At 45.5% G+C, this 25,265-nt stretch overlaps 1 protein-coding gene across 2 annotated transcripts in view; it reads left to right on the top strand.

Annotated features, from left to right (window-relative positions):
* The first annotated feature begins 1,563 nt into the window (after positions 1-1,563).
* INTS10 (integrator complex subunit 10) overlaps positions 1,564-25,265 on the top strand; it is a 160,921-nt gene continuing 137,219 nt past the window's right edge. The window contains exons 1-4 of one of the 2 annotated variants that reach the window (XM_063919980.1): positions 1,564-1,789; positions 6,725-6,792; positions 8,237-8,340; positions 8,593-8,732. In XM_063919980.1, the coding sequence (XP_063776050.1) occupies positions 1,661-1,789; positions 6,725-6,792; positions 8,237-8,340; positions 8,593-8,732 (441 nt within the window). In that variant the 5' untranslated portion in view covers positions 1,564-1,660. The remainder of the gene's footprint in view (positions 1,790-6,724; positions 6,793-8,236; positions 8,341-8,592; positions 8,733-25,265) is intronic. The other variant, XM_063919981.1, reaches the window with a different exon arrangement.

The following is a 25,265-nucleotide window of genomic DNA, read 5'->3' as shown; positions in this document are numbered from 1 at the left end:
CAGACATAGAGGTAGGAAGGCCCTGCTCGCAAGTTTACAATCTATAGGGAAATAGGCATAGATGCACAAGGATAGATGCTATCTATTGCATAATGGTCCACCAGATTGCTATGTTCTTAATGGGTTGTATGCTGATGATACCCTGCAATGTTGGCCAAGTGCCAGGAGGGTGTGAGAGTTAAGAAAGACAAGATATGTGATGTTATGTGTACTGTACAGAGAGGCTGTAATTAGATAGGGAAGCACTGAAGGTTATGTGGTTGGGTCTGGAATACTCTACCCCTGTGTCACCCTGTATCTCCCCTCCCTAAAGAAGGGGGGTGCCCTCTCAAAATTTTGCTATGGGACCCACAAAGTTTTGGTTAGCCAGAGTGCTGGATTGATGCAAGACACATATATTACATATGCATATAGATACATATGTATACACACGGGATCGGTATGAAATCCCGCCAATCATAATCCCGACCGTCTATATACCGACACCCATTGACCGATGGTCGAAATCCCGACAAGGTCTAAATACCGACACGGACTAAATACCGACATGTAAAATACCGACAAGGTCTAAATACCGACATGTAAAATGCCGACAGGTCGAAATACCGACATGCATTTTTTGATGTTTTTTTGTGTGTCGACATAAATCAACATGGACACCATATAAAGTGTACCGCGTCCCCTCGCATGGCTCGCCATGCTTCGGGCACGGTGCCTCGCTGCGCTCGGCACACTATTATATTCCCCCTCCAGGTCCACTGGGACGGTAAAGTATGAACAAGTCGGTTTTAATGAAAAAAATCATGAAAAACTTGTGTCGGTATTTCGACCTGTCGGCATTTTACATGTCGGTATTTAGACCTTGTCGGTATTTTACATGTCGGTATTTAGTCCGTGTCGGTATTTAGACCTTGTCGGGATTTCGACCATCGGTCAATGGGTATCGGTATATAGTCCGTCGGGATTATGATTGGAGGTAAAGTGACTGCATCCCATACACACACACATAGTTGCAGTCCATACTTGCCTACCTGACCCTCTCCATGAGGGAGAAAATGCTCTGTTCCTGGACTTTCCTGGTAATGTATGATTGCCATCACCTGTGGTGAGCAAGTTAATTGATAAGAAAGGTGTTTCACTACAGGTGATGGCAATCATACATTACCAGGAAAGGCCAGGAACAGAGCATTTTCTCCCTCATGGAGAGGGTCAGGTAGGCAAGTATGACTGTTGCACGCTCTTTCCCTAATCCAAATATGGGGGGAGAGGGGGGGGGGGCAGTCCCTTACTTTGCCAGGGGTGCTCGGTCCCCTACATACACCCCTGACAACGGTACTGTACCGGCCAAAAAAGGTACAGTTGGAGGATATGCTGGATATGAGCCCAGCACGCTACTTTCTAAAAAGCACTATTTAAAATGATTGTTCTAGAATAAATAATACTGAAATAAACAAAAAATAAGAAGCACGCCCCAGTAGGCAGCACGGACATATTGACAGAAGAATTGTTCGGAGCCACATAGGCTGTTGTGTTGCTATGGTGATCAGAACAGGAAGCGCCTTGTGATGACGTCAGACGTACAGCGCAGGAGATGGCGCATGTGCAGAGCTCTCTCCTGGCAGCCGCTTAAATCTGTTTGTGGACTCCCCGGCTCCCGGTCATGGACGGCCTCGGGGACTGCGAGTTCCTGGTGCAGAGGGCGCGCGAGCTGGTACAGGAGGACACGTGCGCGGCACGAGCCTGGCTGATCACCGCCCGCACCTTGTACCCCCAGGACTTCAATATCCAGGTGGGCGCCCGTGGCGGGGCGGGCAGGGTTACAAGCCAGGGCTACCCATAAACTGGGCTTCATGGATGACGATGAGCTACGAGCCCTGTATACCCGATTACCTTTGTAGTGTCGGTGGTGATTGGAATTGTGATTCTGTATATAGCTGTAGGCGCACAGGGTGATGCAGTAGACTGGTCCTGGCTTCCTGATCTCTCCTGTCATGTCTCGTCTTTCAATAAAATTGGTAATAGGGCTATAGCTATTGTATATAACACAACAAGTGTTATTTATTGTATGTCCCTAAATAATATGGTTGGTGCGAATGTGTCACAGTAGAAACGGGTAGTTATATGCCTTCAGTCCCCATACATCAGTAGCTTGGATCCAACCATTAGCGCAGCCAGTGTTGATAGGCTATGCGTCGGGGAATCGTTGAAATGAAACATGTTAAGAATGCTCAATTTGCCGATCCTGACCATTTTTGGTATTGGGATTTTTAAACCTGTTTAATATTCCTAAATCTCCAGACCCAGCCATTGGGGGATCTGCAATTAATTCTAATATGTTGCAGTTCGCTGTGAACTGTAATTTGAGAAATACAAAAATGGAAATATAACTGCCAGATAAGATGTAGTGTGTCACGTCTAGCAAAGTTTGAGGATCCGGCAGCTGAGATTTGCCCGAGGAAGTAGCAGGCTGTGAATGAACAAGATGAGGGGGCTGGATATAGTTCCTTCGCATGGGACACGGAGCAATGAAGAACGTAGGCGGGGTTTGAGAGTCAATGGAAAGTATTTATTATGTACAGGGTTGAGGTAGAGGACCGAGGCTGGAGCACAATGGTTAAGGAACGTAATTGCGGATAAAGAACTGCGGATTGTGGCTTGAAAGACGAGGTTGTGATTAATGAACTGCAGAACTGTGGATAGTGGTTAAAGACGTGGCTGGAGGCGAAGAACTGTGGACTGTGATTTGAAAGATGAGACTAGATGATGAACTGTGGATGGTGGTTGAAGACGTGGCTGGAGACAAGGACTGTGGTTTGGAAAACGAGGCTGAAGATGATAATCTGCAGGCTGTGGTCGGTGGTACAAAGGCGTGGCTGGTGAAGGAGATCTGTGGAGTGTGGCTTGAAAGACGAGGCAGAATACCCGGGGCCGACTGTGCCCAAAGAGTCTTACTGGAACGGTTTTTCCAGGAGCGCTTCCACAGGCAGTAGCAGGCTAGAAACAGGGCTGCAGCAACAGAGAACCGACCAAGCAGGATCAGGAGGAACCAGAATACAGCAGGAATCCTGGGAGCACAGGCTAAAGCACCTACAACAGGGTTGTACCTTGAAGCACTGGCGTCCCTGTCCTAAACCAGCCCCCTTTTATAGGGAGAGCTTCCCCTGGATTGGGTGGAAGAAACAGGAACTATGCTTAAAGCTTGGTCTCCAACATGGCGGCGCCCAGTAATGCAGACCTTTTTGCAAAGCCACATTGCTCACTGCCCCTGGTCTCCTAGCAAAGGCTCAGCAAGAGCGACCCGCTGTAGCTGCGTCCCGCCGCCACGAGCGGACCCCCTCACCGCCGCTACTGCTGCCCACGGATCCGGCGCAGCAGCCCACCTCCGTCGCTGCCCGCACATCGCCAAGGAAGCCAGCCCCGTGGCCCCAGCGTACCGGTAAGACTCCGGACGCTGACATAGTGCAGGCCAGGGTGGCTGGACTTTTGTGACCTACTCCCTGTTCACTTAATCACTGGTGATCTACCAGCATCATTGTGTTGAAACTTAAGGGCCCCATACACTAGAACGACAATCCCAGATTTCAGCAAATTTTGGGCCGATATACTGGGGGAGATTCAAATGTTTGAAAAGTCAGTTGGGTGTCTGTTTTTTCCTATCTAATAGACAGGCAAAAACAGACACTCAACCGACTTTTCAAACATTTGAATCTCCCCCATTGTGTGAAATCTGGCATTTTGGAGGTGTTTCTGATCCGAACTGATGCGCGTTCCCGTGAGGGCCGGATCGGCTCCCCTAGATCGTTAGTGCTGCACTCGGGATATGTCGGTACCCGCAGGCATGGCTGGGATCATATACGCTATATTGCATGCAAAATGTACCAAATTGTTTGGAATCGTATGGAACCACTCCCGGGTAGCTCCCTGGAGAGTTCAAGGGAAATCGCTTCCAACTTCAGCCTCAAACATATCGTTCTAGTGTATGGGGCCCTTTACTGTAAAATTGATAAGATTTCTTAGCAAGCTCTGAATCAGGGCCATAGGTACTCATTGTTAACCGTAAGCAGGTGTCAAGGTGGTTAAAAAATAGTTCTGATAATAACGCACACATTAAAAAAACAGCATCAATAATACTGTTCTTTTTTTTTTTTTCTTCCTGGGCAGTGATGCTATGTGAGCCAGTTCCACAAAATGCAGCCAATCACAGGGCCTGATTCAGAGTGATGTTTGTGCAGTTGAGTGATTTGTTTGCTGCGCTTGTGCAAAAACCTGCAGAAAACCCTTACTGCACACGAGTGACCCTAACTGTACAATTGGCTGTCACATTTGCGGACAGGATCGTTGCCATTAGAGACTCTAACTGCATACGGGAAGTGGTTAGCATACCGCTACTCAGGATCCCGGCTGTCAGAATACTAACGTCGGGATCCCGATTAGCAGTGAAATCCCGATGCCGGAATAATGGCGGCACAGGCTGATCTCCCTCTGTGGATGTCCACGACACCCATAGAGGGAGCAAACCATGCCCGCAAGGGGCTTTCAAGCACTCGCCCCGCTGCCGGCATACTGGTGGCCAGGATGCCGCTGTCGGCATACTGACTGCCGGCATCCCAATCACCGGTAATTCGTATGCATTACCTGCAGACATCGGGTTGTAGTTTTAGTCATTTGGAGGACACTTTTTTTTTTTTTTTTTTGTGTGTGTGTTTTATGACGACATATAATATGGGTGTTGTGCAATCAATTTAATGGCCCTTCACAGGTGTATGAAAGGGAGGGATTAATCTAAACAAGAAAAAAAGGACAATATACCCTCATGACATTGAAAAGGATCAGCAATGAGATTTTAATACTGCAAGATAATAAAAAATTCAGAGATCTAAGGGTGTGTACAAACAGTGAGATCCTTGCTATGCCCGATTTTCACTTACGATTTCCCCTGAACTCCCCGGAGCCCAGCACCACCGATTTTGACTAACTTTTCATGAGATATGGACTGTGTGATTACGATTTTGGCTTATGTGAGATTTTGGCTTATGTGAGATGTTATTGACATGTGAGGTGAACTAGATAGTACACCGATCTAGCAAGGATTGACTTGCCTGCACAGTCTATCTTTTCTTGCGATGCCGACCTGGCGGGACCGCGCATCGGGCTCGCAAGTGGCATAACACCTTGCGATTTGCACTAACTTTTCTTGCGATTTTAATTATATAGTCCAAAATCGAAAGAAAAAATCTCACCGTTAGTTTGGCGTGTCAAAGTCTCTGTTATGGCAGTCCCTACCACTACATGATGATAGCACCCACTCTGGGTTATATAATTGTTGTGGGTATATTTTTCCATTTTTTTCTTGTTTTATGAAGAATACTGCTGCGCAAATCAGAGGGATCCAAGCAGCTGTCATTATGGACACAAGTTGTTACTGCTAACTGCAAACACAAAATGGATCCCAGAAAACCCATTTTGCTACCTATACAGACCTGGTCACATCTCATGTTTATGGTCAGGGCTGTATAATGTTTATAGCTCCTTTTATCCCACCTGTACAGATGTGTCCTCTTCCATCTTTGCAACATCGCAGGCAAAGACTTCCAGCACAGCATGGCGCACGCTCCCGCTACTGCATATTTAGGACGCCGAGCATTTGCAGGCAGCGGGAGTACGACGCTGCCATACATGACAGGGGGGGGGGGGGGGGGGGTCTCGATTACAATGTATGGAACGGGTAGCAGGCAGATATGCTATGGCTAACCGTGGTTATGTGCTGTCTTTATAGCTGCATGCATATTCACGCACCTGCAAATTCTAGCACAATAAAGGGCTGCTAGTGGCGTTGCTGCGATCCACGCTATGCAGCTCTTTTAAGCAAAGATGTGCGAGGACACATCTGTATATGAATACAGCCTCTACTTTGCCATCACAATTCATATACTGAGCTTTTAATCCTCTACTTGTGTCTGGGGGTATTCTTTAGCACGAATATCTCCGCTTTTGGAAGGAAAAGTCAGGTGTCTGGCATAGTGCTCTCCAATGACTGTAGTGAGACAGGGAGCATAGGGGTAGACGTAGAAATGTGTGTTATGGAGGGGGAAGTGGTATCGCGCTGATACCACTTGCTTCCCCCATGTATGACAGCAGCAGTGTGTGCCCAGTGACAGGGGTATTATGCTGTGTTTTAGATAATACCCCGATATGCAGGGCAATTTAAGAACGGTCAGTGGCACTGACTATTTCAGCGGCTGCAGGTATTGATGCCCTATCTTCACAGCAGGCACAGTGCTGGCCCTGGCAAGTGCAGGCTCCTCATGTGAGATCTTGCGTGAGTAGTGAGATCTCGCACATGTGCACTGGTCCCGGCCGGGCAGGGAGACGCTGTGTGCTCTAGTGGGGATTGCCGGAAGGGGGAGTTTTCACTTACATCTTGTTGCTGTTCCTCTCTGCTACTCCTCAGTAATGTTCCATAGTTCCATGTGTAAGTTATAATGCCTTTTTTAAGAGAAAGTTGTAAGCATTTTCTTTAATACGTATATTCATGGAAGGCTTAGAAACTTGTTATTCATTTTCAACTGTAGTTTGGATTTTATCTTTTTGTTTTACATTAATAATTGGTCATACAGCTTCCTGGTGAACTGTCCAGAGTTCCAGCAGTTCCCAGTAGATTGTGATTTTGTCTGAGATTTTCACATGTAAAATTTTTTTACTTATTTTATCCCCCCTGTTGTAGTATGCGATGTACAGTATTGAAAGGAATGCAGAACGAACAGCTTCAGCTGGGAGACAGTTGTATGACATGTGAGTGATTCTTTCTATTTAATCCTGAAAAAAAATCATATATAAATGGCAAGAATTTAAGATCATGAAGTTAATTATATAGTATTCTATAGACATGGACAGGATGAAATAGTAATGTATATTATGTTTTTTAGATGCAATCAAAATACAGACAACCATTGACTGACGGTCAAAATTCCATCATTTAAAATGTCAAAAAGTCGACACGAGTTTTTCATGATTTTTTCATTGAAACCGACTTGTTCATACTTGGACCCGGAGGGGGAATATAATAGTGTGCCTAGCGCAGTGAGGCACCGTTCCCGAACGCGAGCCATGCAAGGGAACGCGGTACACTTATACGGTGTCCATGTCAACCTATGTCGACATACACAACAAGAAACAATGAAAACTTGTGCCGACTTTTCGACCTGTTGACATTTTAAATGTCAGTCTTTTGACCGTCGGCCAATTGTTGTCTGTATTTTGACCGTCAGGATTTTGATTGTAGGTATTTCATACTAAACCCATGTTTTTGTTTTACCCTAACCCAGTGGTTCTCAAACTGTGTGTCGTGGCTCCCTGGGGTGCCGCAGAACACTGGCAGGGGTGCCTTGGATTGGTTGTCCAGGACCAATTAAAATTATTTATGGTCAATGTAATATGCAAAACCAGAGCTGGTGGCTGCCAATCATAAAATATGTGGACAAACGGAAGCAAATCTTTTCCCTCACCGCACAATTGAACCTAAGGATGACATATAAATGCGATCTACTTAATTTAATATTTATTTCTAAATTTCTCAATAAGAAACTTTTGGCCTAGGGATGCTGTGAAAAGAATTCTGATGCTGTAGGTCGCCGTGATTCAAAAAACTTAGAGATCCACTGCCCTAACCATAGATTTGACTGAATTTAAGATAATATCACATAAATCACTGCACTCGGGTACTCTCAAATAGAAGTAAGTTTGCATAAAATACATGTTGAACTTCGATTTTCCGGCACCTCTTTTAATCCGGACACATCAGGTGCCGGTGGAAGTTAGGCTGTGGGTGGTAGTTAGGCTGCGGGATGGTTTAAATAGGCAGCAGGAGTCTTGGTTAGGCTGGGGAGGGGGGTGGGACGGCTGCGAGCGGCTAGTCAGGCTGGGGGTTGGAGATAGGCTGTGGGAGGCATGCTGGGTAGAATTAGGCTGCAGGCGAAGGGGGAATCAGGATGCTGCCGACACCTCCGTTGCCAATACCACTGATAATCCAGCAAAACTGGTAATCTGGCACAGTGCCAGAATTGATGGTGCCGGATTATCGGTGGTGTACCTGTATTATGTATCTGCTTTTAATTAAGTGAGGGCATACAGGTTCAATAATAGTTGATTACTTTACCAGAATAGCATAACTTGACCCGCTAGTTATTCTCTGTAACTGTTTTGTCTTGTAGTTTTATGTCTGTATTTGTATGTACAGGTTTGTGAACTTCAACGACCAGCCAGTGGTTTGGAGGGAAATAAGTGTGATTACAGCAGCACTCCGAAATGATTCACAGGATAAGCAGACACAGTTTTTAAGAGGTAAGAAGCAACCTGTAATTAATGTTACTGTATAGATATTGATGATTGCCAGACCAAGATAGTGCTTTCCAATGTCTAAAAATATTTAGATTGAAAGTATACAAGTAATGCCATACATCTTAGTTACTATTTCTGTATGTTTCATGAATACAGCAGTTGTTTAAAATGCAGCAAAATACTTTGCACATCACTGATATACATAATGTATAAATGGCTGGCGAGATGTGGTCCAGTGATAACTGTGATTTACAGGTCTGTTCGAGGCTCTTCCTGGCCGTGTACAGTGTGAGATGTTGCTGAAAGCTACAGAACAATGTTTTAATACACTGGAAAGGGCAGAAATGCTGCTTCTACTGCTGAGGCGTTTCCCTGAAACGGTGGTACAGCATGGGGTAAGCAGGTCTATTTCCTTGTGTTACATTTGGAAATTATTTATATATTGAATTAGAGCTGTAATCACATGAATCACAAATTCCATATTTTGATTGAGAAAAAACCACTGGGAATTGCTGTGCTGCGTTTGTTAGCATGACAGCTCTGACCAGTAACAGAGCGGTGTTATTCCAGTGCCAGCTTCCCTGCCCTACATCAGGGCTGTTAGTGCTTGGTAGTGTTCTGAAGCCCAGTGTACAGAACCTGTAGAGTAGAAATAATGCTGCCCAGGTGAACTGATAAGATAATTGGGCACGATATAAGTCAGACATTGAGTAGGTGTTTTGTGGTGAACTAGATCTTAAAGCCAAAGTCCATAAAAACCCATCTGTGTCCACGAGATCCTGGGGCCACTTTCATTTCTCTGACGTCCTAGTGGATGCTGGGGACTCCGTCAGGACCATGGGGAATAGCGGCTCCGCAGGAGACAGGGCACAAAAGTAAAAGCTTTAGGATCAGGTGGTGTGCACTGGCTCCTCCCCCTATGACCCTCCTCCAAGCCTCAGTTAGATTTTTGTGCCCGGCCGAGAAGGGTGCAATCTAGGTGGCTCTCTTAAAGAGTTGCTTAGAGTAAAAGTTTTGTTAGAGAAAAACCTAACGTCCTAGTGGATGCTGGGGACTCCGTCAGGACCATGGGGAATAGCGGCTCCGCAGGAGACAGGGCACAAAAGCAAGCTTTTTAGGATCACATGGTGTGTACTGGCTCCTCCCCCTATGACCCTCCTCCAAGCCTCAGTTAGGTTTTTGTGCCCGGCCGAGAAGGGTGCAATCTAGGTGGCTCTCTTAAAGAGTTGCTTAGAAAAAGTTTTTAGGTTCTTTATTTTCAGTGAGTCCTGCTGGCAACAGGCTCACTGCATCGAGGGACTTAGGGGAGAGATTTTCAACTCACCTGCGTGCAGGATGGTGACAATGCTAAATTCCTTTGTCGTATAAACAACCCTTTATGAAGTCTAAGAACACTGTACGCTGTTTGCTTAAGAAGTACCGTAATGGTACGCTAGTTGCGTAACGATCGCTCAGCCGTAGGCGAGACGCTCAAGCGTCACGTTCGCTCACGGCCCAGTGATCACAGGACACGTTATTGGCTATGACTAGAGTAATGATTCGCTATGGCGTAGCATACGCTCGAGACCACGAGGAGGTCACCAGCGGCGCAGACGCTCACAACGCTATACCTTAATGTTTAAACCTTATACCAATGAAATACACAGAATAACTTAATGTGAATACAGGGTGTAAGTGCAACCTTGTGTAACCTGACTAACTACAAAGCTGCTTGAGCGTCACCGACGCTCAAGTGAACACTTAACACTATAGAAAATACACAGATACTGGTTTAGGTTCCAAAGCCTATTAACTGTATTATATCTAATATATTTGTAAAAGGGGATAACAGTACAAATGATACACTACAATATAACAGAGACTTCCTAACCACAGAACTAAACAATAAATACAAAAGGACAATACTACACTGACCTAAATGCAATACAATACTATCTAATACAATACAATACTAGCCTAGTCTAGGGGAGATATGAGAGAACAGAACAGGGAGAGAGAGAGAGAGAGAGAGATGAGAGAAATTGGCTCACAGAAAGACAATGATTACGGAGAGAAACTTATGCACAAAGGGTATGATCGCCTGCGCCTCGATATCCAGCTCCCGGCTATCAGCAGATAACCGTTGATGAGAGAGTGAGAGCTGGATGTGGTCGGCCTGCCTATTTATGCCCCACACACAATGCAATCTCCTGGTCCTACAATCCCATTGTCCATTGGCCGAAGGAATTCGGCCCTGCATCATAACAAAAGGTCATAGGGTGATTCATACAGGTGGGCTGTGACGATTTCCAACAGCTCAGGTGGGTGGGAAACTGGGTTTCCCGCCGCATACCTGAGTATGTGTAAATAATAGAAATGGACATAAACTTCTTATGTCCATAACTATTCGCACGAGCGATTAATATGCTCCAAACCAACACCGGAATATTACTAATTAAATACTCTTCCGATGGGTACCAAACACGGCTGTATGATTCCTGTCAGACCCTTCGTACAATACAAAGAGGGATTCCTTTAAACAGGGACCTTCTATTTTAACCAAACTTTCAGAATCTATCAAGGGGACCATGATCTACAAACTACATTAATTGTGAACATTTGTAACGAATGAGTCGCACGCTACGACTACATAAACTCTACCGTAAATACGCATACCGCGCCTGCGAGTCCACGCTATCGCGGGTATGCGCCTTCACGGGAGAGCGTACGCATGCGCAGCGCGGACCAGTGTGCGGTGCAAATATGGCAACGTGCATAGAGACATTTTTCTGACTTTGACAGTCCACCCTTTGGCAGTCAATAATAACTGCCACCTTCTAAAATATTTAAGGAGAAAAATGTAAGTCAGGGGTTAATTGATTTCCATGGTTGGGTAGGGGAGAAGAGTGGAGTAGGTGTGAAGAGGGTATGACCTAGTGAGAAAGCAGAAGCATGTGTGTATGAGTCCATGTTTGGAGGGTCATGTATCATCGTGCCGTACGTGTGGTAAATCAAGCTTCGAGGTATTGCGAAGTATACATTTGAATTCCTTCTTATCCTGTGGTACAGGTCTGTGGATGGGCTGTCAAACTCTACCGAGCTCATTTCGGCTGTGGTTGTAACAAAATGGGGATGCACATTTTAGTTGATGATACATGAATGGGGGAGGTATGTGGTTGCTGATATCTGTGCCTGTATTCCCTATCGTCTATGTGTGTCGTTACCTGAGGGTTGTAGAGATGAAGATAAAGAACACTTACGAAAAATGCAATGATATTCTATGTCAGGGAAATGTACATCTGTTGTTGAAGTTGTGTTCGGTATCTGTTGAGAGTCGTCTTCTTTGCGCTGTTTTGCTCCTTAGGCATGAGCAACAAGCTTTGTCAGTGCCATCAGATTTACAAAAATGTTGGGCTAGCGTGAGTTTAAAAATACTAGGGAAACTGGGGATCCATGGCAAAGTTCATCAAGTGTCCATATTTAAAGTTGTCAAATCTTCTTCTTTGGTGCTTGTCTGTTGTCTGTATAGCGTCTCGTCAACTTCCTCGTCCAAGGGGGTCTTTGTATCTTGGAGAAAAGCAGAAAAACAGGTGAAAGAAACGGACCGTATAATCGCATTTTCATCACATTCTGGTTTCTATCATTGGGTCATAAATCAAATCCAGGTTAATTACAGTTTCCTCGCTCCTCAAGCTCATCACTCTTGTACTTTGTTTGCACCTCATTAAAGCCTGCCCGCATCTAAATATCAATCCAATCGATATAATGACACCCAAGATACATAGTAGAAACTTTCCAACATCCATTATGACTCCTTGAGCCCAGTCTCCTAAACCGGAGAACCAATTTCGCGGGTTCAACCATGACACCCAACCAGTCAGCTCATTACCTACAGCAGCAAGGGTGAGATTGTGTTTTCGACGAAATTCCCACTTTAATTGCAGAATATCGTCCATCTTTTGGTCTATGACCTCTACCGGATCCTCGGTGCTATTTGTGATATACGTGCAACACTTTATGCCGTACTGTGTTGCCAATGTAACACAATATCCGCCTGTTACTGCTGTAAGATAATTAAGAACCATCCTATGCTGAACTAGTTCTGTTTTGTAAGCTTGAAGTTCTCTTCCAGTGTATCTAAACGTGTCATCATACATTTCAGTGATATTATCTAACAAATTGGCGAGTGCGGAAATGTATCTATAATTCATCACACCTCGAGCGGTGCGAGTGAAATCTAACGCTACCAGAACCTGAATCCCGGTGGATTCATGGATAAGATCAGAGGCCGGATGCTCTAACCTTTCTGACAGTTGTCTTTTAACTCGGTGCTCGTAATGAGTGTGAGTATAAGGAGCTTGGGCACCACGGTGTATGTCCTTCATTTTGTCATGTGTTACAGTCATCACTTCAGGCAATACTTTTCCAATATAACACAATCCTTCAGAGTTTGGGGCAAGCCACTTGTACGCCTTTCTCCCGCATATGAAATATGCGTCATCGGGGAGAACATAAGGGACGGAGAAGGACATGACCATGTTACAAACCTTCCAGGTGAAATCTCCTGACCCTAATTCTTCCATCTGCTTAATGCACGTATCAGTTTGTACGATATGTGCACAGTATCCTGGTGATACCTCTCCAACTCTAGTAATCCTATTTCCTAAGGTATATCGATACCGGAAAGATTTTCCTCTACTGGCTATGTGGCGTACGAGCTCTGTATCTGTAGGCATTCTATCTGCTCTGTGTGAAAAGGTCATGGTAAGGTTGCTCCATGACACTTCCCAATTTCCCGGTTTTCTGGGATTGGAGATGTTGAAACATAAGAGGGACCTATCCACATGGTATTGGTGGAGCTTCAAACTAGGAGGGCTGGAGATGTTAAACCTCCGATCCACCGGTCTCCCACCACTTAGCTCAAGTACCTCCCCTAACGTTAAAGGAAATGGTACTAGCCCTGATTTGCTGTGACCCTGAGGTACTTGAGAGCATACCCAACAATCTGTTTGGTTTAACACGTTACCCACTAAGGAGTGATAGTCACTCAATGGATGCCGGTCCATATGGATATTAAAACTAGATTGGCATTTCTTTATGCATCCATCTTCAACCAGATTATCACAGAGCCTACAGATACAATTTTCTTCAGCTAACAATCCATCACAATTTCTTCTATCGGATCGTTTTCTGATACTCGCCTTTGCTTGTTGGTTTGGTTGATCTTGGAAAACTACGCCTCCATCATCATAATCGGAACCCATTCCAGAACCTCTCTCGACCTCTATGGTACTCTTGCCGGAACAGACTGCTCTGGTCAACATCATGGTTAACATCAAAATCCGGATCACAGTCTCTTGGGGCAAGTCCATCTTTGAGGAGGAAATAGAGAAGAATGAGAAGGGGGAAAAAGAAATTTTTAAGGGAGAGGGGCTGGGAAGTGGAGAAAAACAATAAAAGGGAGAGGGGAGTCGACAACTGCTTCCGGTCTTCAAGGCTCAGGTGCCGCCTCAGTCCTCCTGGAACAGACACTCCAGTGATACAACCTCTACCGTCTGTTCCTCATCACGGGACTTCTCTGGATCGGCAACCTTTTTGCAGTGGGATGAATGGACCCAAGTCTCTCTCTCAGCAACCTTCAATGCTGTGGTGCTAGTCAATAAGACCTGGTATGGTCCTTCCCATCTATCAATAAGACAACCTGAGCGTAGAAAATTTCGTATCATTACATAATTCCCAGGTTCAATGTCATGACAATTACTATCTGGTAAATCGGGAATCACCAACTTCAGATTATCATTTTGATTCCTCAACTGTTTACTCATGTTAATTAAGTATTTTACAGTTACTTCATTGTTACATTTCAAATCATCCTGAGGGTTAATCATGACATGCGGTTGTCGACCAAACAAGATTTCAAAAGGAGACAGATTAAGAGGGGACCTGGGAGTGGTTCTGATGCTATACAAAACAATGGGTAAAGCTTCTGGCCACGTCAATCCTGTCTCTGTCATTACTTTACTCAATTTATTTTTAATAGTGCTGTTCACTCTTTCGACCTTCGCGCTCGCCTGTGGACGGTACGGAGTGTGCAGCTTACTATCAATTCCCATCAACTTACACATTCCTTGAAAGACATCACCTGTAAAATGGGTACCCCTATCACTTTCAATGATTCTAGGGATACCATATCTACATACAAATTCCTGCACAATTTTCTTAGCTGTAAACATAGCGGTATTTGTAGCTGCTGGAAATGCTTCGACCCAATTCGAGAAAACATCTATACAGACAAGTACATATTTCAAATTTCGACATGGGGGTAATTGAATGAAGTCAATTTGTATTACCTGGAAAGGGCCGCCGGCAGGTGGGATATGGGATGGTTCTGTAGGTATTGCTTTTCCAATATTCTTTCTCAGACAGGTAAGGCATGACATTGCTCTTTTACCCGCATGAGAGGAGAATCCTGGGGCGCACCAGTATGCTCTTACCAATTTGCACATCCCCTCCTTGCCTAGATGAGTCAGCCCGTGAGCTGCTTCAGCCAGACATGGAAGGTATGCCCTGGGGGCCACCGGTTTACCATGTCCATCCGTCCAGAGCCCTGAGGACTCCTGGCCATATCCCTTTGCCTTCCAGACTGCTCTTTCCTGTGTGGAACACAAATTCTGCATCTCACACAACTTCTGTGTGTTGATGGTATTAAATACCATCAGTTGTGTGGTGTCTGTCTGTATGGGGGTAGCAGCTGCAAGCTTTGCGGCTTCGTCTGCTCGGCTGTTACCAAGTGACACTGGGTCTTGACTATATGTATGTGCTTTACATTTGATAACAGCCACTCTGTCGGGTTCCTGTATCGCTGTTAGAAGCCTTTTTATATGAGCTGCATGCGCTATCGGTGTGCCAGCTGCCGTCATGAAATTTCTGAGCCGCCATTGGGCTCCGAAATCATGGACTACCCCGAAGGCGTATCTAGAATCGGTGTAGATATTGGCTGACTTACCCTTAGCCAATTCACATGCTCTGGTTAGGGCGACCAGTTCAGCAACCTGGGCTGAGTGAGGTGGGCCTAGCGGTTCCGCTTCTATGGTGTCTTGGTCATCTACGACTGCGTATCCAGTACACAAGTCTCCCGAGTCTGACTGTCTGTGACAACTACCGTCCGTGTAGAACGTGAGTTCTGCATCTTCCAGTGGATTGTCACTGATGTCAGGCCTTGCGGTAAAATTTTGGGTCAAATATTCCATACAATCATGTGTATCTTCCTTTGCATTAAATCCTCCTTCCCCATCACTCTCACCTTCCACCCTTTGTGTCTGACCAGGCACACCTGGGAGAAATGTTGCAGGGTTTAATGCACTGCATCTCCTTATGGTGATGTTTACTGGGGCCATTAATGCCAATTCCCATCTTGTAAACCTTGCTGATGAGACGTGTCTGGTTTGGGCAGAATTCAATAAGGCAGATACCGCATGCGGTGTATGGATTGTGAGGTTGTGGCCTAGCACGACATCTTCGCTTTTTGTCACTAGCAATGCTATCGCCGCAACGCTACGCAAGCATGTGGGGAGGGATCGCGCTACCGTATCTAGCTGAGCGCTGTAATATGCAACTGGCCTGCTGGCATCACCGTGTTTTTGTGTTAGTACACCTGCTGCGCACCCAGCACTTTCTGTTCCGTATAGTTCAAAGGGTTTCCCATAGTCTGGCATACCTAGTGCTGGTGCCTGCGTTAGGCATTGCTTGAGTCTCTCAAATGCTGTTTCAGATTCGTCTGTATGCGAAATCCGATCAGGTTTGTTTGAAGAGACCATTTCCTGCAAAGGTAGCGCCAATATGGAAAACCCTGGGATCCAATTACGGCAATACCCACACATTCCTAGAAACGTCCTGATCTGTTGCTGGGTTTGTGGCAGTGTCATGTCTCTAATGGCTTGAATTCTATCAGCGGTCAGGTGTCTCAGTCCTTGTGTTAGACAGTGTCCCAAATATTTTACCTTAGTTTGGCATAATTGTAACTTGTCTTTGGAAACCTTGTGACCTGTGTCTGAAAGATGAAACAGGAGCTGTTTCGTATCCTTCAGGGAAGCTTCCAATGAATCAGAACACAGTAGTAGATCATCCACGTACTGTATCAACACTGATCCACTCTCCGGTTGGAAAGACTGTAAACAATCATGCAAAGCCTGAGAAAATATACTTGGACTATCTATGAAACCTTGGGGTAACCGAGTCCACGTGTATTGGACTCCTTTGTATGTGAATGCAAACAAATATTGGCTGTCAGGGTGCAGAGGTACCGAAAAGAATGCGGAGCAGAGGTCAATAACAGTGAAAAATTTGGCAGTGGGAGGAATTTGCATTAGGATGACAGCTGGATTAGGCACTACGGGGAACTGACTCTCAACTATTTTGTTAATCCCCCTTAGATCCTGCACTAGCCTGTAACCCCTCCCCCCACTCTTTTTAACAGGGAAGATGGGACTATTTGCTGTGCTGGACGTTCTTACTAGAATGCCCCGTTGTAGCAAGCGCTCTATTACGGGAAAAACTCCTAACTCCACCTCTGGCTTCAGAGGATACTGTGGGATTTTTGGAGCTATCCTACCATCTTTTACTTGTACAACTACTGGAGCTACGTTTGCCATTAATCCAGTGTCCTGTCCATCTTTTGTCCAAAGTGACTCTGGTATCTGAGATGTCATCTCTTCTACTTGGGATGGATTCCTATTTGTCATAATGGAATGTGACATTAATTTTGATGGGGAGTCTAACATGTCTCGTACTTCCTGAGCGTGATTCTCAGGGATGTCCAAGAATACACCTTCAGGAGTACAATAAATGACGCAACCCATTTTACATAGTAAGTCTCTTCCCAGGAGATTAGTTGGTGCCGATGCAGCCAGCAAAAAGGAATGCTTGGTATGCAAAGGCCCTATTGTAATCTCGGCTGGTTTGCTAACAGGGTAGTGCTGGACTACTCCTGTTACTCCCATGGCTGGAATTGTCCTACCAGTGGTTCTCATGCCCACTGTCGAATTTATCACTGACTTGGCCGCCCCTGTGTCTACAAGAAAGTTTAAAGTTTTACCAGCTACATTGATTGCAATCTCTGGTTCGCTTCCAAGACTAGCAATCAACTTAACTGGGTGCAGATTACAGGTATGGCCACACCCCTATTGGGTATGCTGACCTCCCTGAATCCCGCTGGCAGCGACTACTTGTGCGGGGGTTAGCTGGGAACTACCAGAGGCATGCCAACCTCTGTTCGGGGGGCATCTTTTTGTTTCCCCTGTATGTGGCTCAAAACTCCGCCTCTGTGGACCCTGCTCCCATTGTCGTGTGTTGTGTTGTTGTCTAGGGGGTTGAAAAGATCTTTGTACATTCTTTGTTCTACATTCTCGTGCAAAGTGTCCCGGTCTGTTACAAGAAAAACATGTTATTACACTTGCCTTACCCACAGGATTCGGTGGTACATACGCAGGCTGCTTTGTGGTCAGCGCCTGTATACTTACTGACATCAACTTATCACTTTGCGACTCCCTGTGCCTAGTGATATTTCTGTCGTGATCAATAGCAGCCTCTCTCAATGTGGACACTGACAGACCTCGCCAGCATGGTTGCGTGGTCTGTACCCTAGCTTTTAATGTTTCTTTCAAACCATCCATCAGTACAGATACTGCTACTTCTCGATGGTTTGGGTTGGTCTTAATGTCTTCTATACCAGTGTACTTTGCCATGTCTAATAGTGCCCGGTGAAAATATTCTGTTGCCGTTTCGGACTCCTTTTGCTTAATGGAAAATATTTTATTCCATTTAACAACGGCTGGGAAATACTCCTTTAGCTGTAAATTTATCCTTTTTACATTATCCTTGTTGTACACGTCTGTAAGCGGTACATCTTTATCCAATGCACAGTCAGCTAAAAATTGAGTTGCGTCAACATTGGAAGGTAAACAAGCTCTTAGCAGTATCTGCCAATCCTTGTTGTTGGGTTCTACAGTGTTACCTAGATCCCTGATGTATTTTTGGCTAGCAACTAAGTCCTTTCTGGGGTCAGGAAATTCGGACACTATTGTTCTTAATTCCATTCTGGAAAATGGAGTGTACATGGCAATGTTCCTTATGGGAGTGGCTCCAGACACATGTGTTTTTCCATTGGGAACTGCTATTACCCTTACAGGAGCAATTCTAACAGCCTCTTCCTGTGTAGATTCTACAGCTTGTTGTGGTACAATTGTTTCAGTGTAGTGCATGGTGCCGTACTTACCCGTTGACACGACCTCACCTATCCCTCCGCTAGGGGCTTTCACTAATCTCGTGGGTGTCGCTGTGCCTACTGTGGTCTCTGCTATGGTGGCTGCAAGAGAGAGAGCTGAAATTGTTGCTGAATCGTCTTCTTGATCACACTCCTGAGGAAGGTTCAAAACAGGGTACATCTTGCACGGGTTAATACTTGCATGAGTTATTTGGTTAACATCATTAACATTTACAAGGTTACTAAGAGTTTTTGTTTTATAACCCAGTGCGTTTCTCTCCGTAATCAACTTCTCTCCTGCAATGTATGGTGGAGGAGGAGCTGTGGCTATCAGCTTCCTGACTGCCCCAGATCCTGCCGCCAGAGCCAAACCTCTCTGTATCTCACCTTCCTGGTGCCATAACTGTAAATAATCATGATGCTGAATTCGTCTCTTTGCTGATTTTACGAGACATATCCTCCTCCTTAAATTTTGTAACACTTCTGGACTAAAGCTACCTATTCTTGGGAATTTGTCCCTGTCTTGTACAGTCATTCTCTCCCATTCATCACATAAAGATTCGGTGTGACTTCCATATTTTTCACACATTACATATCGTGCCGACCCAACTGGTCGGTTCACAGAATCAACCTGAACCAGGGTTGATCGCCCCCTACCTGAGCAACTGGCCCCCATAGTCTGCAGGTGTTGCTTAGTCCTCCTTGGATCTCTGTATCAAGGTTTTCAGCAAGCCTTTTCAGACAACCAAATTACTCCACAGTAGGCCGGCGGTGGCGGTTTACCGAGTACCCCACTCACTCGCCCACCTCGACCAATACGACCTGATCACACCGACGTGGTGCTGGCGTACTCGATACAGGGCCCCTATGGAACCTTCAGTTTACTGGAACATATGAGGGTTACCCGCAGGACACTTACTCTTTCCAGTAAAGGTGGGGTTGTTAGATAGTTCCTGAGTGACCAGCGAACTTCCCTTCCAAAAATAAAAAATTACACAAATCACGTCAGAATGTACAAATAGCGTTTGTGACCACTTTACTCTAATGGTATTAGGTCAGATTACTAACTACTGCACACAATTACGTGCGGTCCAATCGTTCAGTACATAAGCACTACCTGTTATGTACTGAGAGATTAATGGAATCGATGTTTCCGGCCGCGATTCCTTCAGCAAGAGCTTATGGCCTATATGGGTTCTGCACCAACGCCCCAGGCGTTGTGCCACTGGACTTTTATAGCGGACCTTTTACCTTACGACCTCCTGGTCTTGTTACCTTATGGTCCGCTATACTCTAATGCTCAAATATTATTTAACCAGGGATGCCTCCCTAGCCACCGTATATGTCACTTACACGTATGTCCCTTGACGAGTACCCGGCTTTCCTTTTGGTTCCACCTTAAAGTTGTATAAACTTATGTATACAAAACCACACTCACTCAACACATGTACACTTTGTTTCTATATCTATTTCTGCGCAGAAATTGTCTTCAGTCCAACAGTGTTACCAATTAGGAGCAGGATCTGTTAAACTAAATTTCAGATTTTTTCCAAAAATAGATTTGCGTTATTTACCGCGTCGCGTTATCTACCGCTGTGCGTTACTTATCGCTTTGCGCTAATTATCGCTTTGCGCTAATTCACCTTTTTCGTGACTTGAGCTACGTGAGCGTAACCGGACGCTACGTTGCGTAATGTACGCTGCGTGCGTCTGCCTTTTGGATTGCGTACGCTAGTCTTTGTTAGCGACACGTGTACGCAATGCAAAGATCCACCGTAACACAATATATATACTTTTATCAATGTAAATGATCCCTGATCATCTACCGCAATCCACACTGACTGCCTTGTCTCCTAGACAAATCGTGTGTTGTTCTATACTTTAACTATTACCTCTACTATGAAATAACAGCAAATCTCTTTTAGCACTTTCTATCAACTATAAAAATTGGCAAACAGGAATAGTGATATACGAAATTGAAAAAAAAGAAATGCAGATAAATGTATGCGTGCGTGTATACGCAAGACAGAAGAGAAATAAAACAGTTTTTAAAAGACACAAGCGTTTTGTTCTTACTTCCGGTTCCCGGATTCCTTCAGCACTCTTTATCTAAGCGAAGCAGACGCTTATCCCGTCAGCACTGGGAGACAACCTCCCACCCTTTGCTGGGGGATAATGTCTGCTGATCTACCTAGTGCAGATATGAGAAGGATAGGACGAGTCCCCAATTGACAATGCTAAATTCCTTTGTCGTATAAACAACCCTTTATGAAGTCTAAGAACACTGTACGCTGTTTGCTTAAGAAGTACCGTAATGGTACGCTAGTTGCGTAACGATCGCTCAGCCGTAGGCGAGACGCTCAAGCGTCGCGTTCGCTCACGGCCCAGTGATCACAGGACACGTTATTGGCTATGACTAGAGTAATGATTCGCTATGGCGTAGCATACGCTCGAGACCACGAGGAGGTCACCAGCGGCGCAGACGCTCACAACGCTATACCTTAATGTTTAAACCTTATACCAATGAAATACACAGAATAACTTAATGTGAATACAGGGTGTAAGTGCAACCTTGTGTAACCTGACTAACTACAAAGCTGCTTGAGCGTCACCGACGCTCAAGTGAACACTTAACACTATAGAAAATACACAGATACTGGTTTAGGTTCCAAAGCCTATTAACTGTATTATATCTAATATATTTGTAAAAGGGGATAACAGTACAAATGATACACTACAATATAACAGAGACTTCCTAACCACAGAACTAAACAATAAATACAAAAGGACAATACTACACTGACCTAAATGCAATACAATACAATACTATCTAATACAATACAATACTAGCCTAGTCTAGGGGAGATATGAGAGAACAGAACAGGGAGAGAGAGAGAGAGAGAGAGATGAGAGAAATTGGCTCACAGAAAGACAATGATTACGGAGAGAAACTTACGCACAAAGGGTATGATCGCCTGCGCCTCGATATCCAGCTCCCGGCTATCAGCAGATAACCGTTGATGAGAGAGTGAGAGCTGGATGTGGTCGGCCTGCCTATTTATGCCCCACACACAATGCAATCTCCTGGTCCTACAATCCCATTGTCCATTGGCCGAAGGAATTCGGCCCTGCATCATAACAAAAGGTCATAGGGTGATTCATACAGGTGGGCTGTGACGATTTCCAACAGCTCAGGTGGGTGGGAAACTGGGTTTCCCGCCGCATACCTGAGTATGTGTAAATAATAGAAATGGACATAAACTTCTTATGTCCATAACTATTCGCACGAGCGATTAATATGCTCCAAACCAACACCGGAATATTACTAATTAAATACTCTTCCGATGGGTACCAAACACGGCTGTATGATTCCTGTCAGACCCTTCGTACAATACAAAGAGGGATTCCTTTAAACAGGGACCTTCTATTTTAACCAAACTTTCAGAATCTATCAAGGGGACCATGATCTACAAACTACATTAATTGTGAACATTTGTAACGAATGAGTCGCACGCTACGACTACATAAACTCTACCGTAAATACGCATACCGCGCCTGCGAGTCCACGCTATCGCGGGTATGCGCCTTCACGGGAGAGCGTACGCATGCGCAGCGCGGACCAGTGTGCGGTGCAAATATGGCAACGTGCATAGAGACATTTTTCTGACTTTGACAATGGATTGGATTCTTAGGCTACTGGACATAGCTCCAGAGGGAGTCGGAACACCCGGAGCCGCGCCGCCGACCCCCCTTGCAGATGCTGAAGATGAAGAGGTCCGGAACCAGGCGGCAGAAGACTCTCAGTCTTCATCAGGTAGCGCACAGCACTGCAGCTGTGCGCCATTGTTGTCAGCACACTTCACACAGCGGTCACGGAGGGTGCAGGGCGCTGGGGGGGGGCGCCCTGGGCAGCAATGTATAATACCTGTATGGCGAAAAATACATCACATATAGCCCTTGAGGCTATATGGATGTATTTAACCCCTGCCAGATATCTAAAACTCCGGAGAAGAAGCCCGCCGAAAAGGGGGCGGGGCCTATTCTCCTCAGCACACAGCGCCATTTTCCCTCACAGAAACAGGGTTAAAACAGAGAGGGGGGGCACTGATTTGGCGATATGTATATATATTAAAATGCTATAAGGGAGGAACACTTATATAAAGGTTGTCCCTGGATAATTATAGCGTTTTGGTGTGTGCTGGCAAACTCTCCCTCTGTCTCCCCAAGGGGCTAGTGGGTCCTGTCCTCTATCAGAGCATTCCCTATGTGTGTGCTGTATGTCAGTACGTGTGTGTCGACATGTATGAGGAAAATATTGGTGAGGAGGCGGAGCAAAATTGCCTGTAATGGTGATGTCACTCTCTAGGGAGTCGACACCGGAATGGATGGCTTATTTATGGAATTACGTGACAATGTCAACACGCTGCAAGCCGGTTGACGACATGAGAGGGCCGGCGAACAAATTAGTATCTGTCCAGGCGTCTCAAACACCGTCAGGGGCTGTAAAATGCCCATTTACCTCAGTCGGTCGACACAGACCCAGACACGGACACTGATTTCAGTGTCGACGGTGAAGAAACAAACGTATTTTCTTTTAGGGCCACACGTTAAGGGCAATGAAGGAGGTGTTACATATTTCTGATACTCCAAGTACCACAAAAAAGGGTATTATGTGTGAGGTGAAAAAACTACCTGTAGTTTTTCCTGAATCAGATAAATTAAATGAAGTGTGTGATGATGCGTGGGTTTCCCCCGATAGAAAATTATTGGCGGTATACCCTTTCCCGCCAGAAGTTAAGGCGCGGTGGGAAACACCCCTCAGGGTGGATAAGGCACTCACACGCTTATCAGAACAAGTGGCGGTACCATCTACGGATAGGGCCGTACTTAAGGAGCCAGCTGATAGGAGGCTGAAAAATATCCTAAAAAGTATACACACACATGCTGGTGTTATACTGCGACCAGCGATCGCCTCAGCCTGGATGTGCAGAGCTGAGGTGGCTTGGTCGGATTCCCTGACTAAAAATATTGATACCTTTGACAGGGACAGTATTTTATTGACTATAGAGCATTTAAAGGATGCATTTCTATATATGCGAGATGCGCAGAGGGATATTTGCACTCTGGCATCAAGAGTAAATGCGATGTCCATATCTGCAAGAAGATGTTTATGGACAAGACAGTGGTCAGGTGATGCAGATTCCAAACGGCACAAAGATGTATTGCCGTATAAAGGGGAGGAGTTATTTGGGGTCGGTCCATGGGACCTGGTGGCCAGGGCAACTGCTGGAAAATCCACCGTTTTTTACCCTAAGTCACATCTCTGCAGAAAAAGACACCGTCTTTTCAGCCTCAGTCCTTTCGTCCCTATAAGAGTCATATCTGCCCAGGGATAGAGGAAATGGAAGAAGACTGCAGCAGGCAGCCCATTCCCAGGAACAGAAGCCCTCCACCGCTTCTACCAAGTTCTCAGCATGACGCTGGGACCGTACAGGACCCCTGGATCCTACAAGTAGTATCCAAGGGGTACAGATTGGAATGTCGAGAGGTTTCCCCCCTCGCAGGTTCCTGTAGTCTGCCTTACCAATGTCTCCCTCCGACAGGGAGGCAGTATTGAAAACAATTCACAAGCTGTATTCCCAGCAGGTGATAATAAAATTACCCCTCCGACAACAAGGAAAGGGGTATTACTCCACACTATATGGTGGTACTGAAGGCTAGGTGAGACCTATTCTAAATCTGGAAAATTTGAACACTTACAAGGGTTCAAATCCAGATGGAGTCACTCAGAGCAGTGATAGCAAACAAGGGGACTATATGGTGTCCCGGGACCTCAGGGATGCTTACCTCCATGTCCCAAAATTTGCCTTTTCTCACCAAGGGTACCTCAGGTTCGTGGTACAGAACTGTCACTATCAGTTTCAAGACGATGCCGTTGGATTGTCCAAGGCACCCCGGATCCTTACCAAGGTAATGACCGAAAGGAGGATTCGTCTTCAAAGAAAATGGACGACCTCCTGATAAGAACAAGGTCCAGAGAACAGTTGGAGGTCGGAGTAGCACTATCTCAAGTAGTTCTACGACAGCACGGGTGGATTCTAAATATTCCAAAACCGCAGTTGTTCCGATGACACGTCTGCTGGTCCTAGGGATGATTCTGGACACAGTCCAGGAAAAGGTGTTTCTCCCAGAGGAGAAAGCCAGGGAGTTATCCGAGCTAATCGGGATCCTCCTAAAACCAGGAAAAGTGTCAGTGCATCATTGCACAAGAGTCCTGGTAAAAATGGTGGCTTATTACGAAGCGCTTCCATTCGGCAGATTTCACGCAAGAACTCTTCAGTGGGATCTGCTGGACAAATGGTCCGGATCGCATCTTCAGATGCATCAGCGGATAACCCTATATCCAAGGACAAGGGTGTCTCTCCTGTGGTGATTACAGAGTGCTCATCTTCTAGAGGGCCGCAGATTCGGCATTCAGGATTGGATGCTGGTGACCACGGAGGCCAGCCTGAGAGGCTGGGGAGCAGTCACACAAGGAGTGTGATCAAGTCTGGAGAATTCTCTCCACATAAATATACTGGAGCTAAGAGCAAATTTATAATGCTCTAAGCTTAGCAAGACCTCTGCTTCAAGGTCAGCCGGTATTGATCCAGTGGGATAACATCACGGCAGTCGCCCACGTAAACAG

Source organism: Pseudophryne corroboree, chromosome 1 (genome assembly GCF_028390025.1).
Source record: "Pseudophryne corroboree isolate aPseCor3 chromosome 1, aPseCor3.hap2, whole genome shotgun sequence".
NCBI lineage: Eukaryota > Metazoa > Chordata > Amphibia > Anura > Myobatrachidae > Pseudophryne > Pseudophryne corroboree.
Note: the sequence above shows the minus strand (reverse complement) of the source record. Positions and strands in the feature narration are given on the sequence as shown.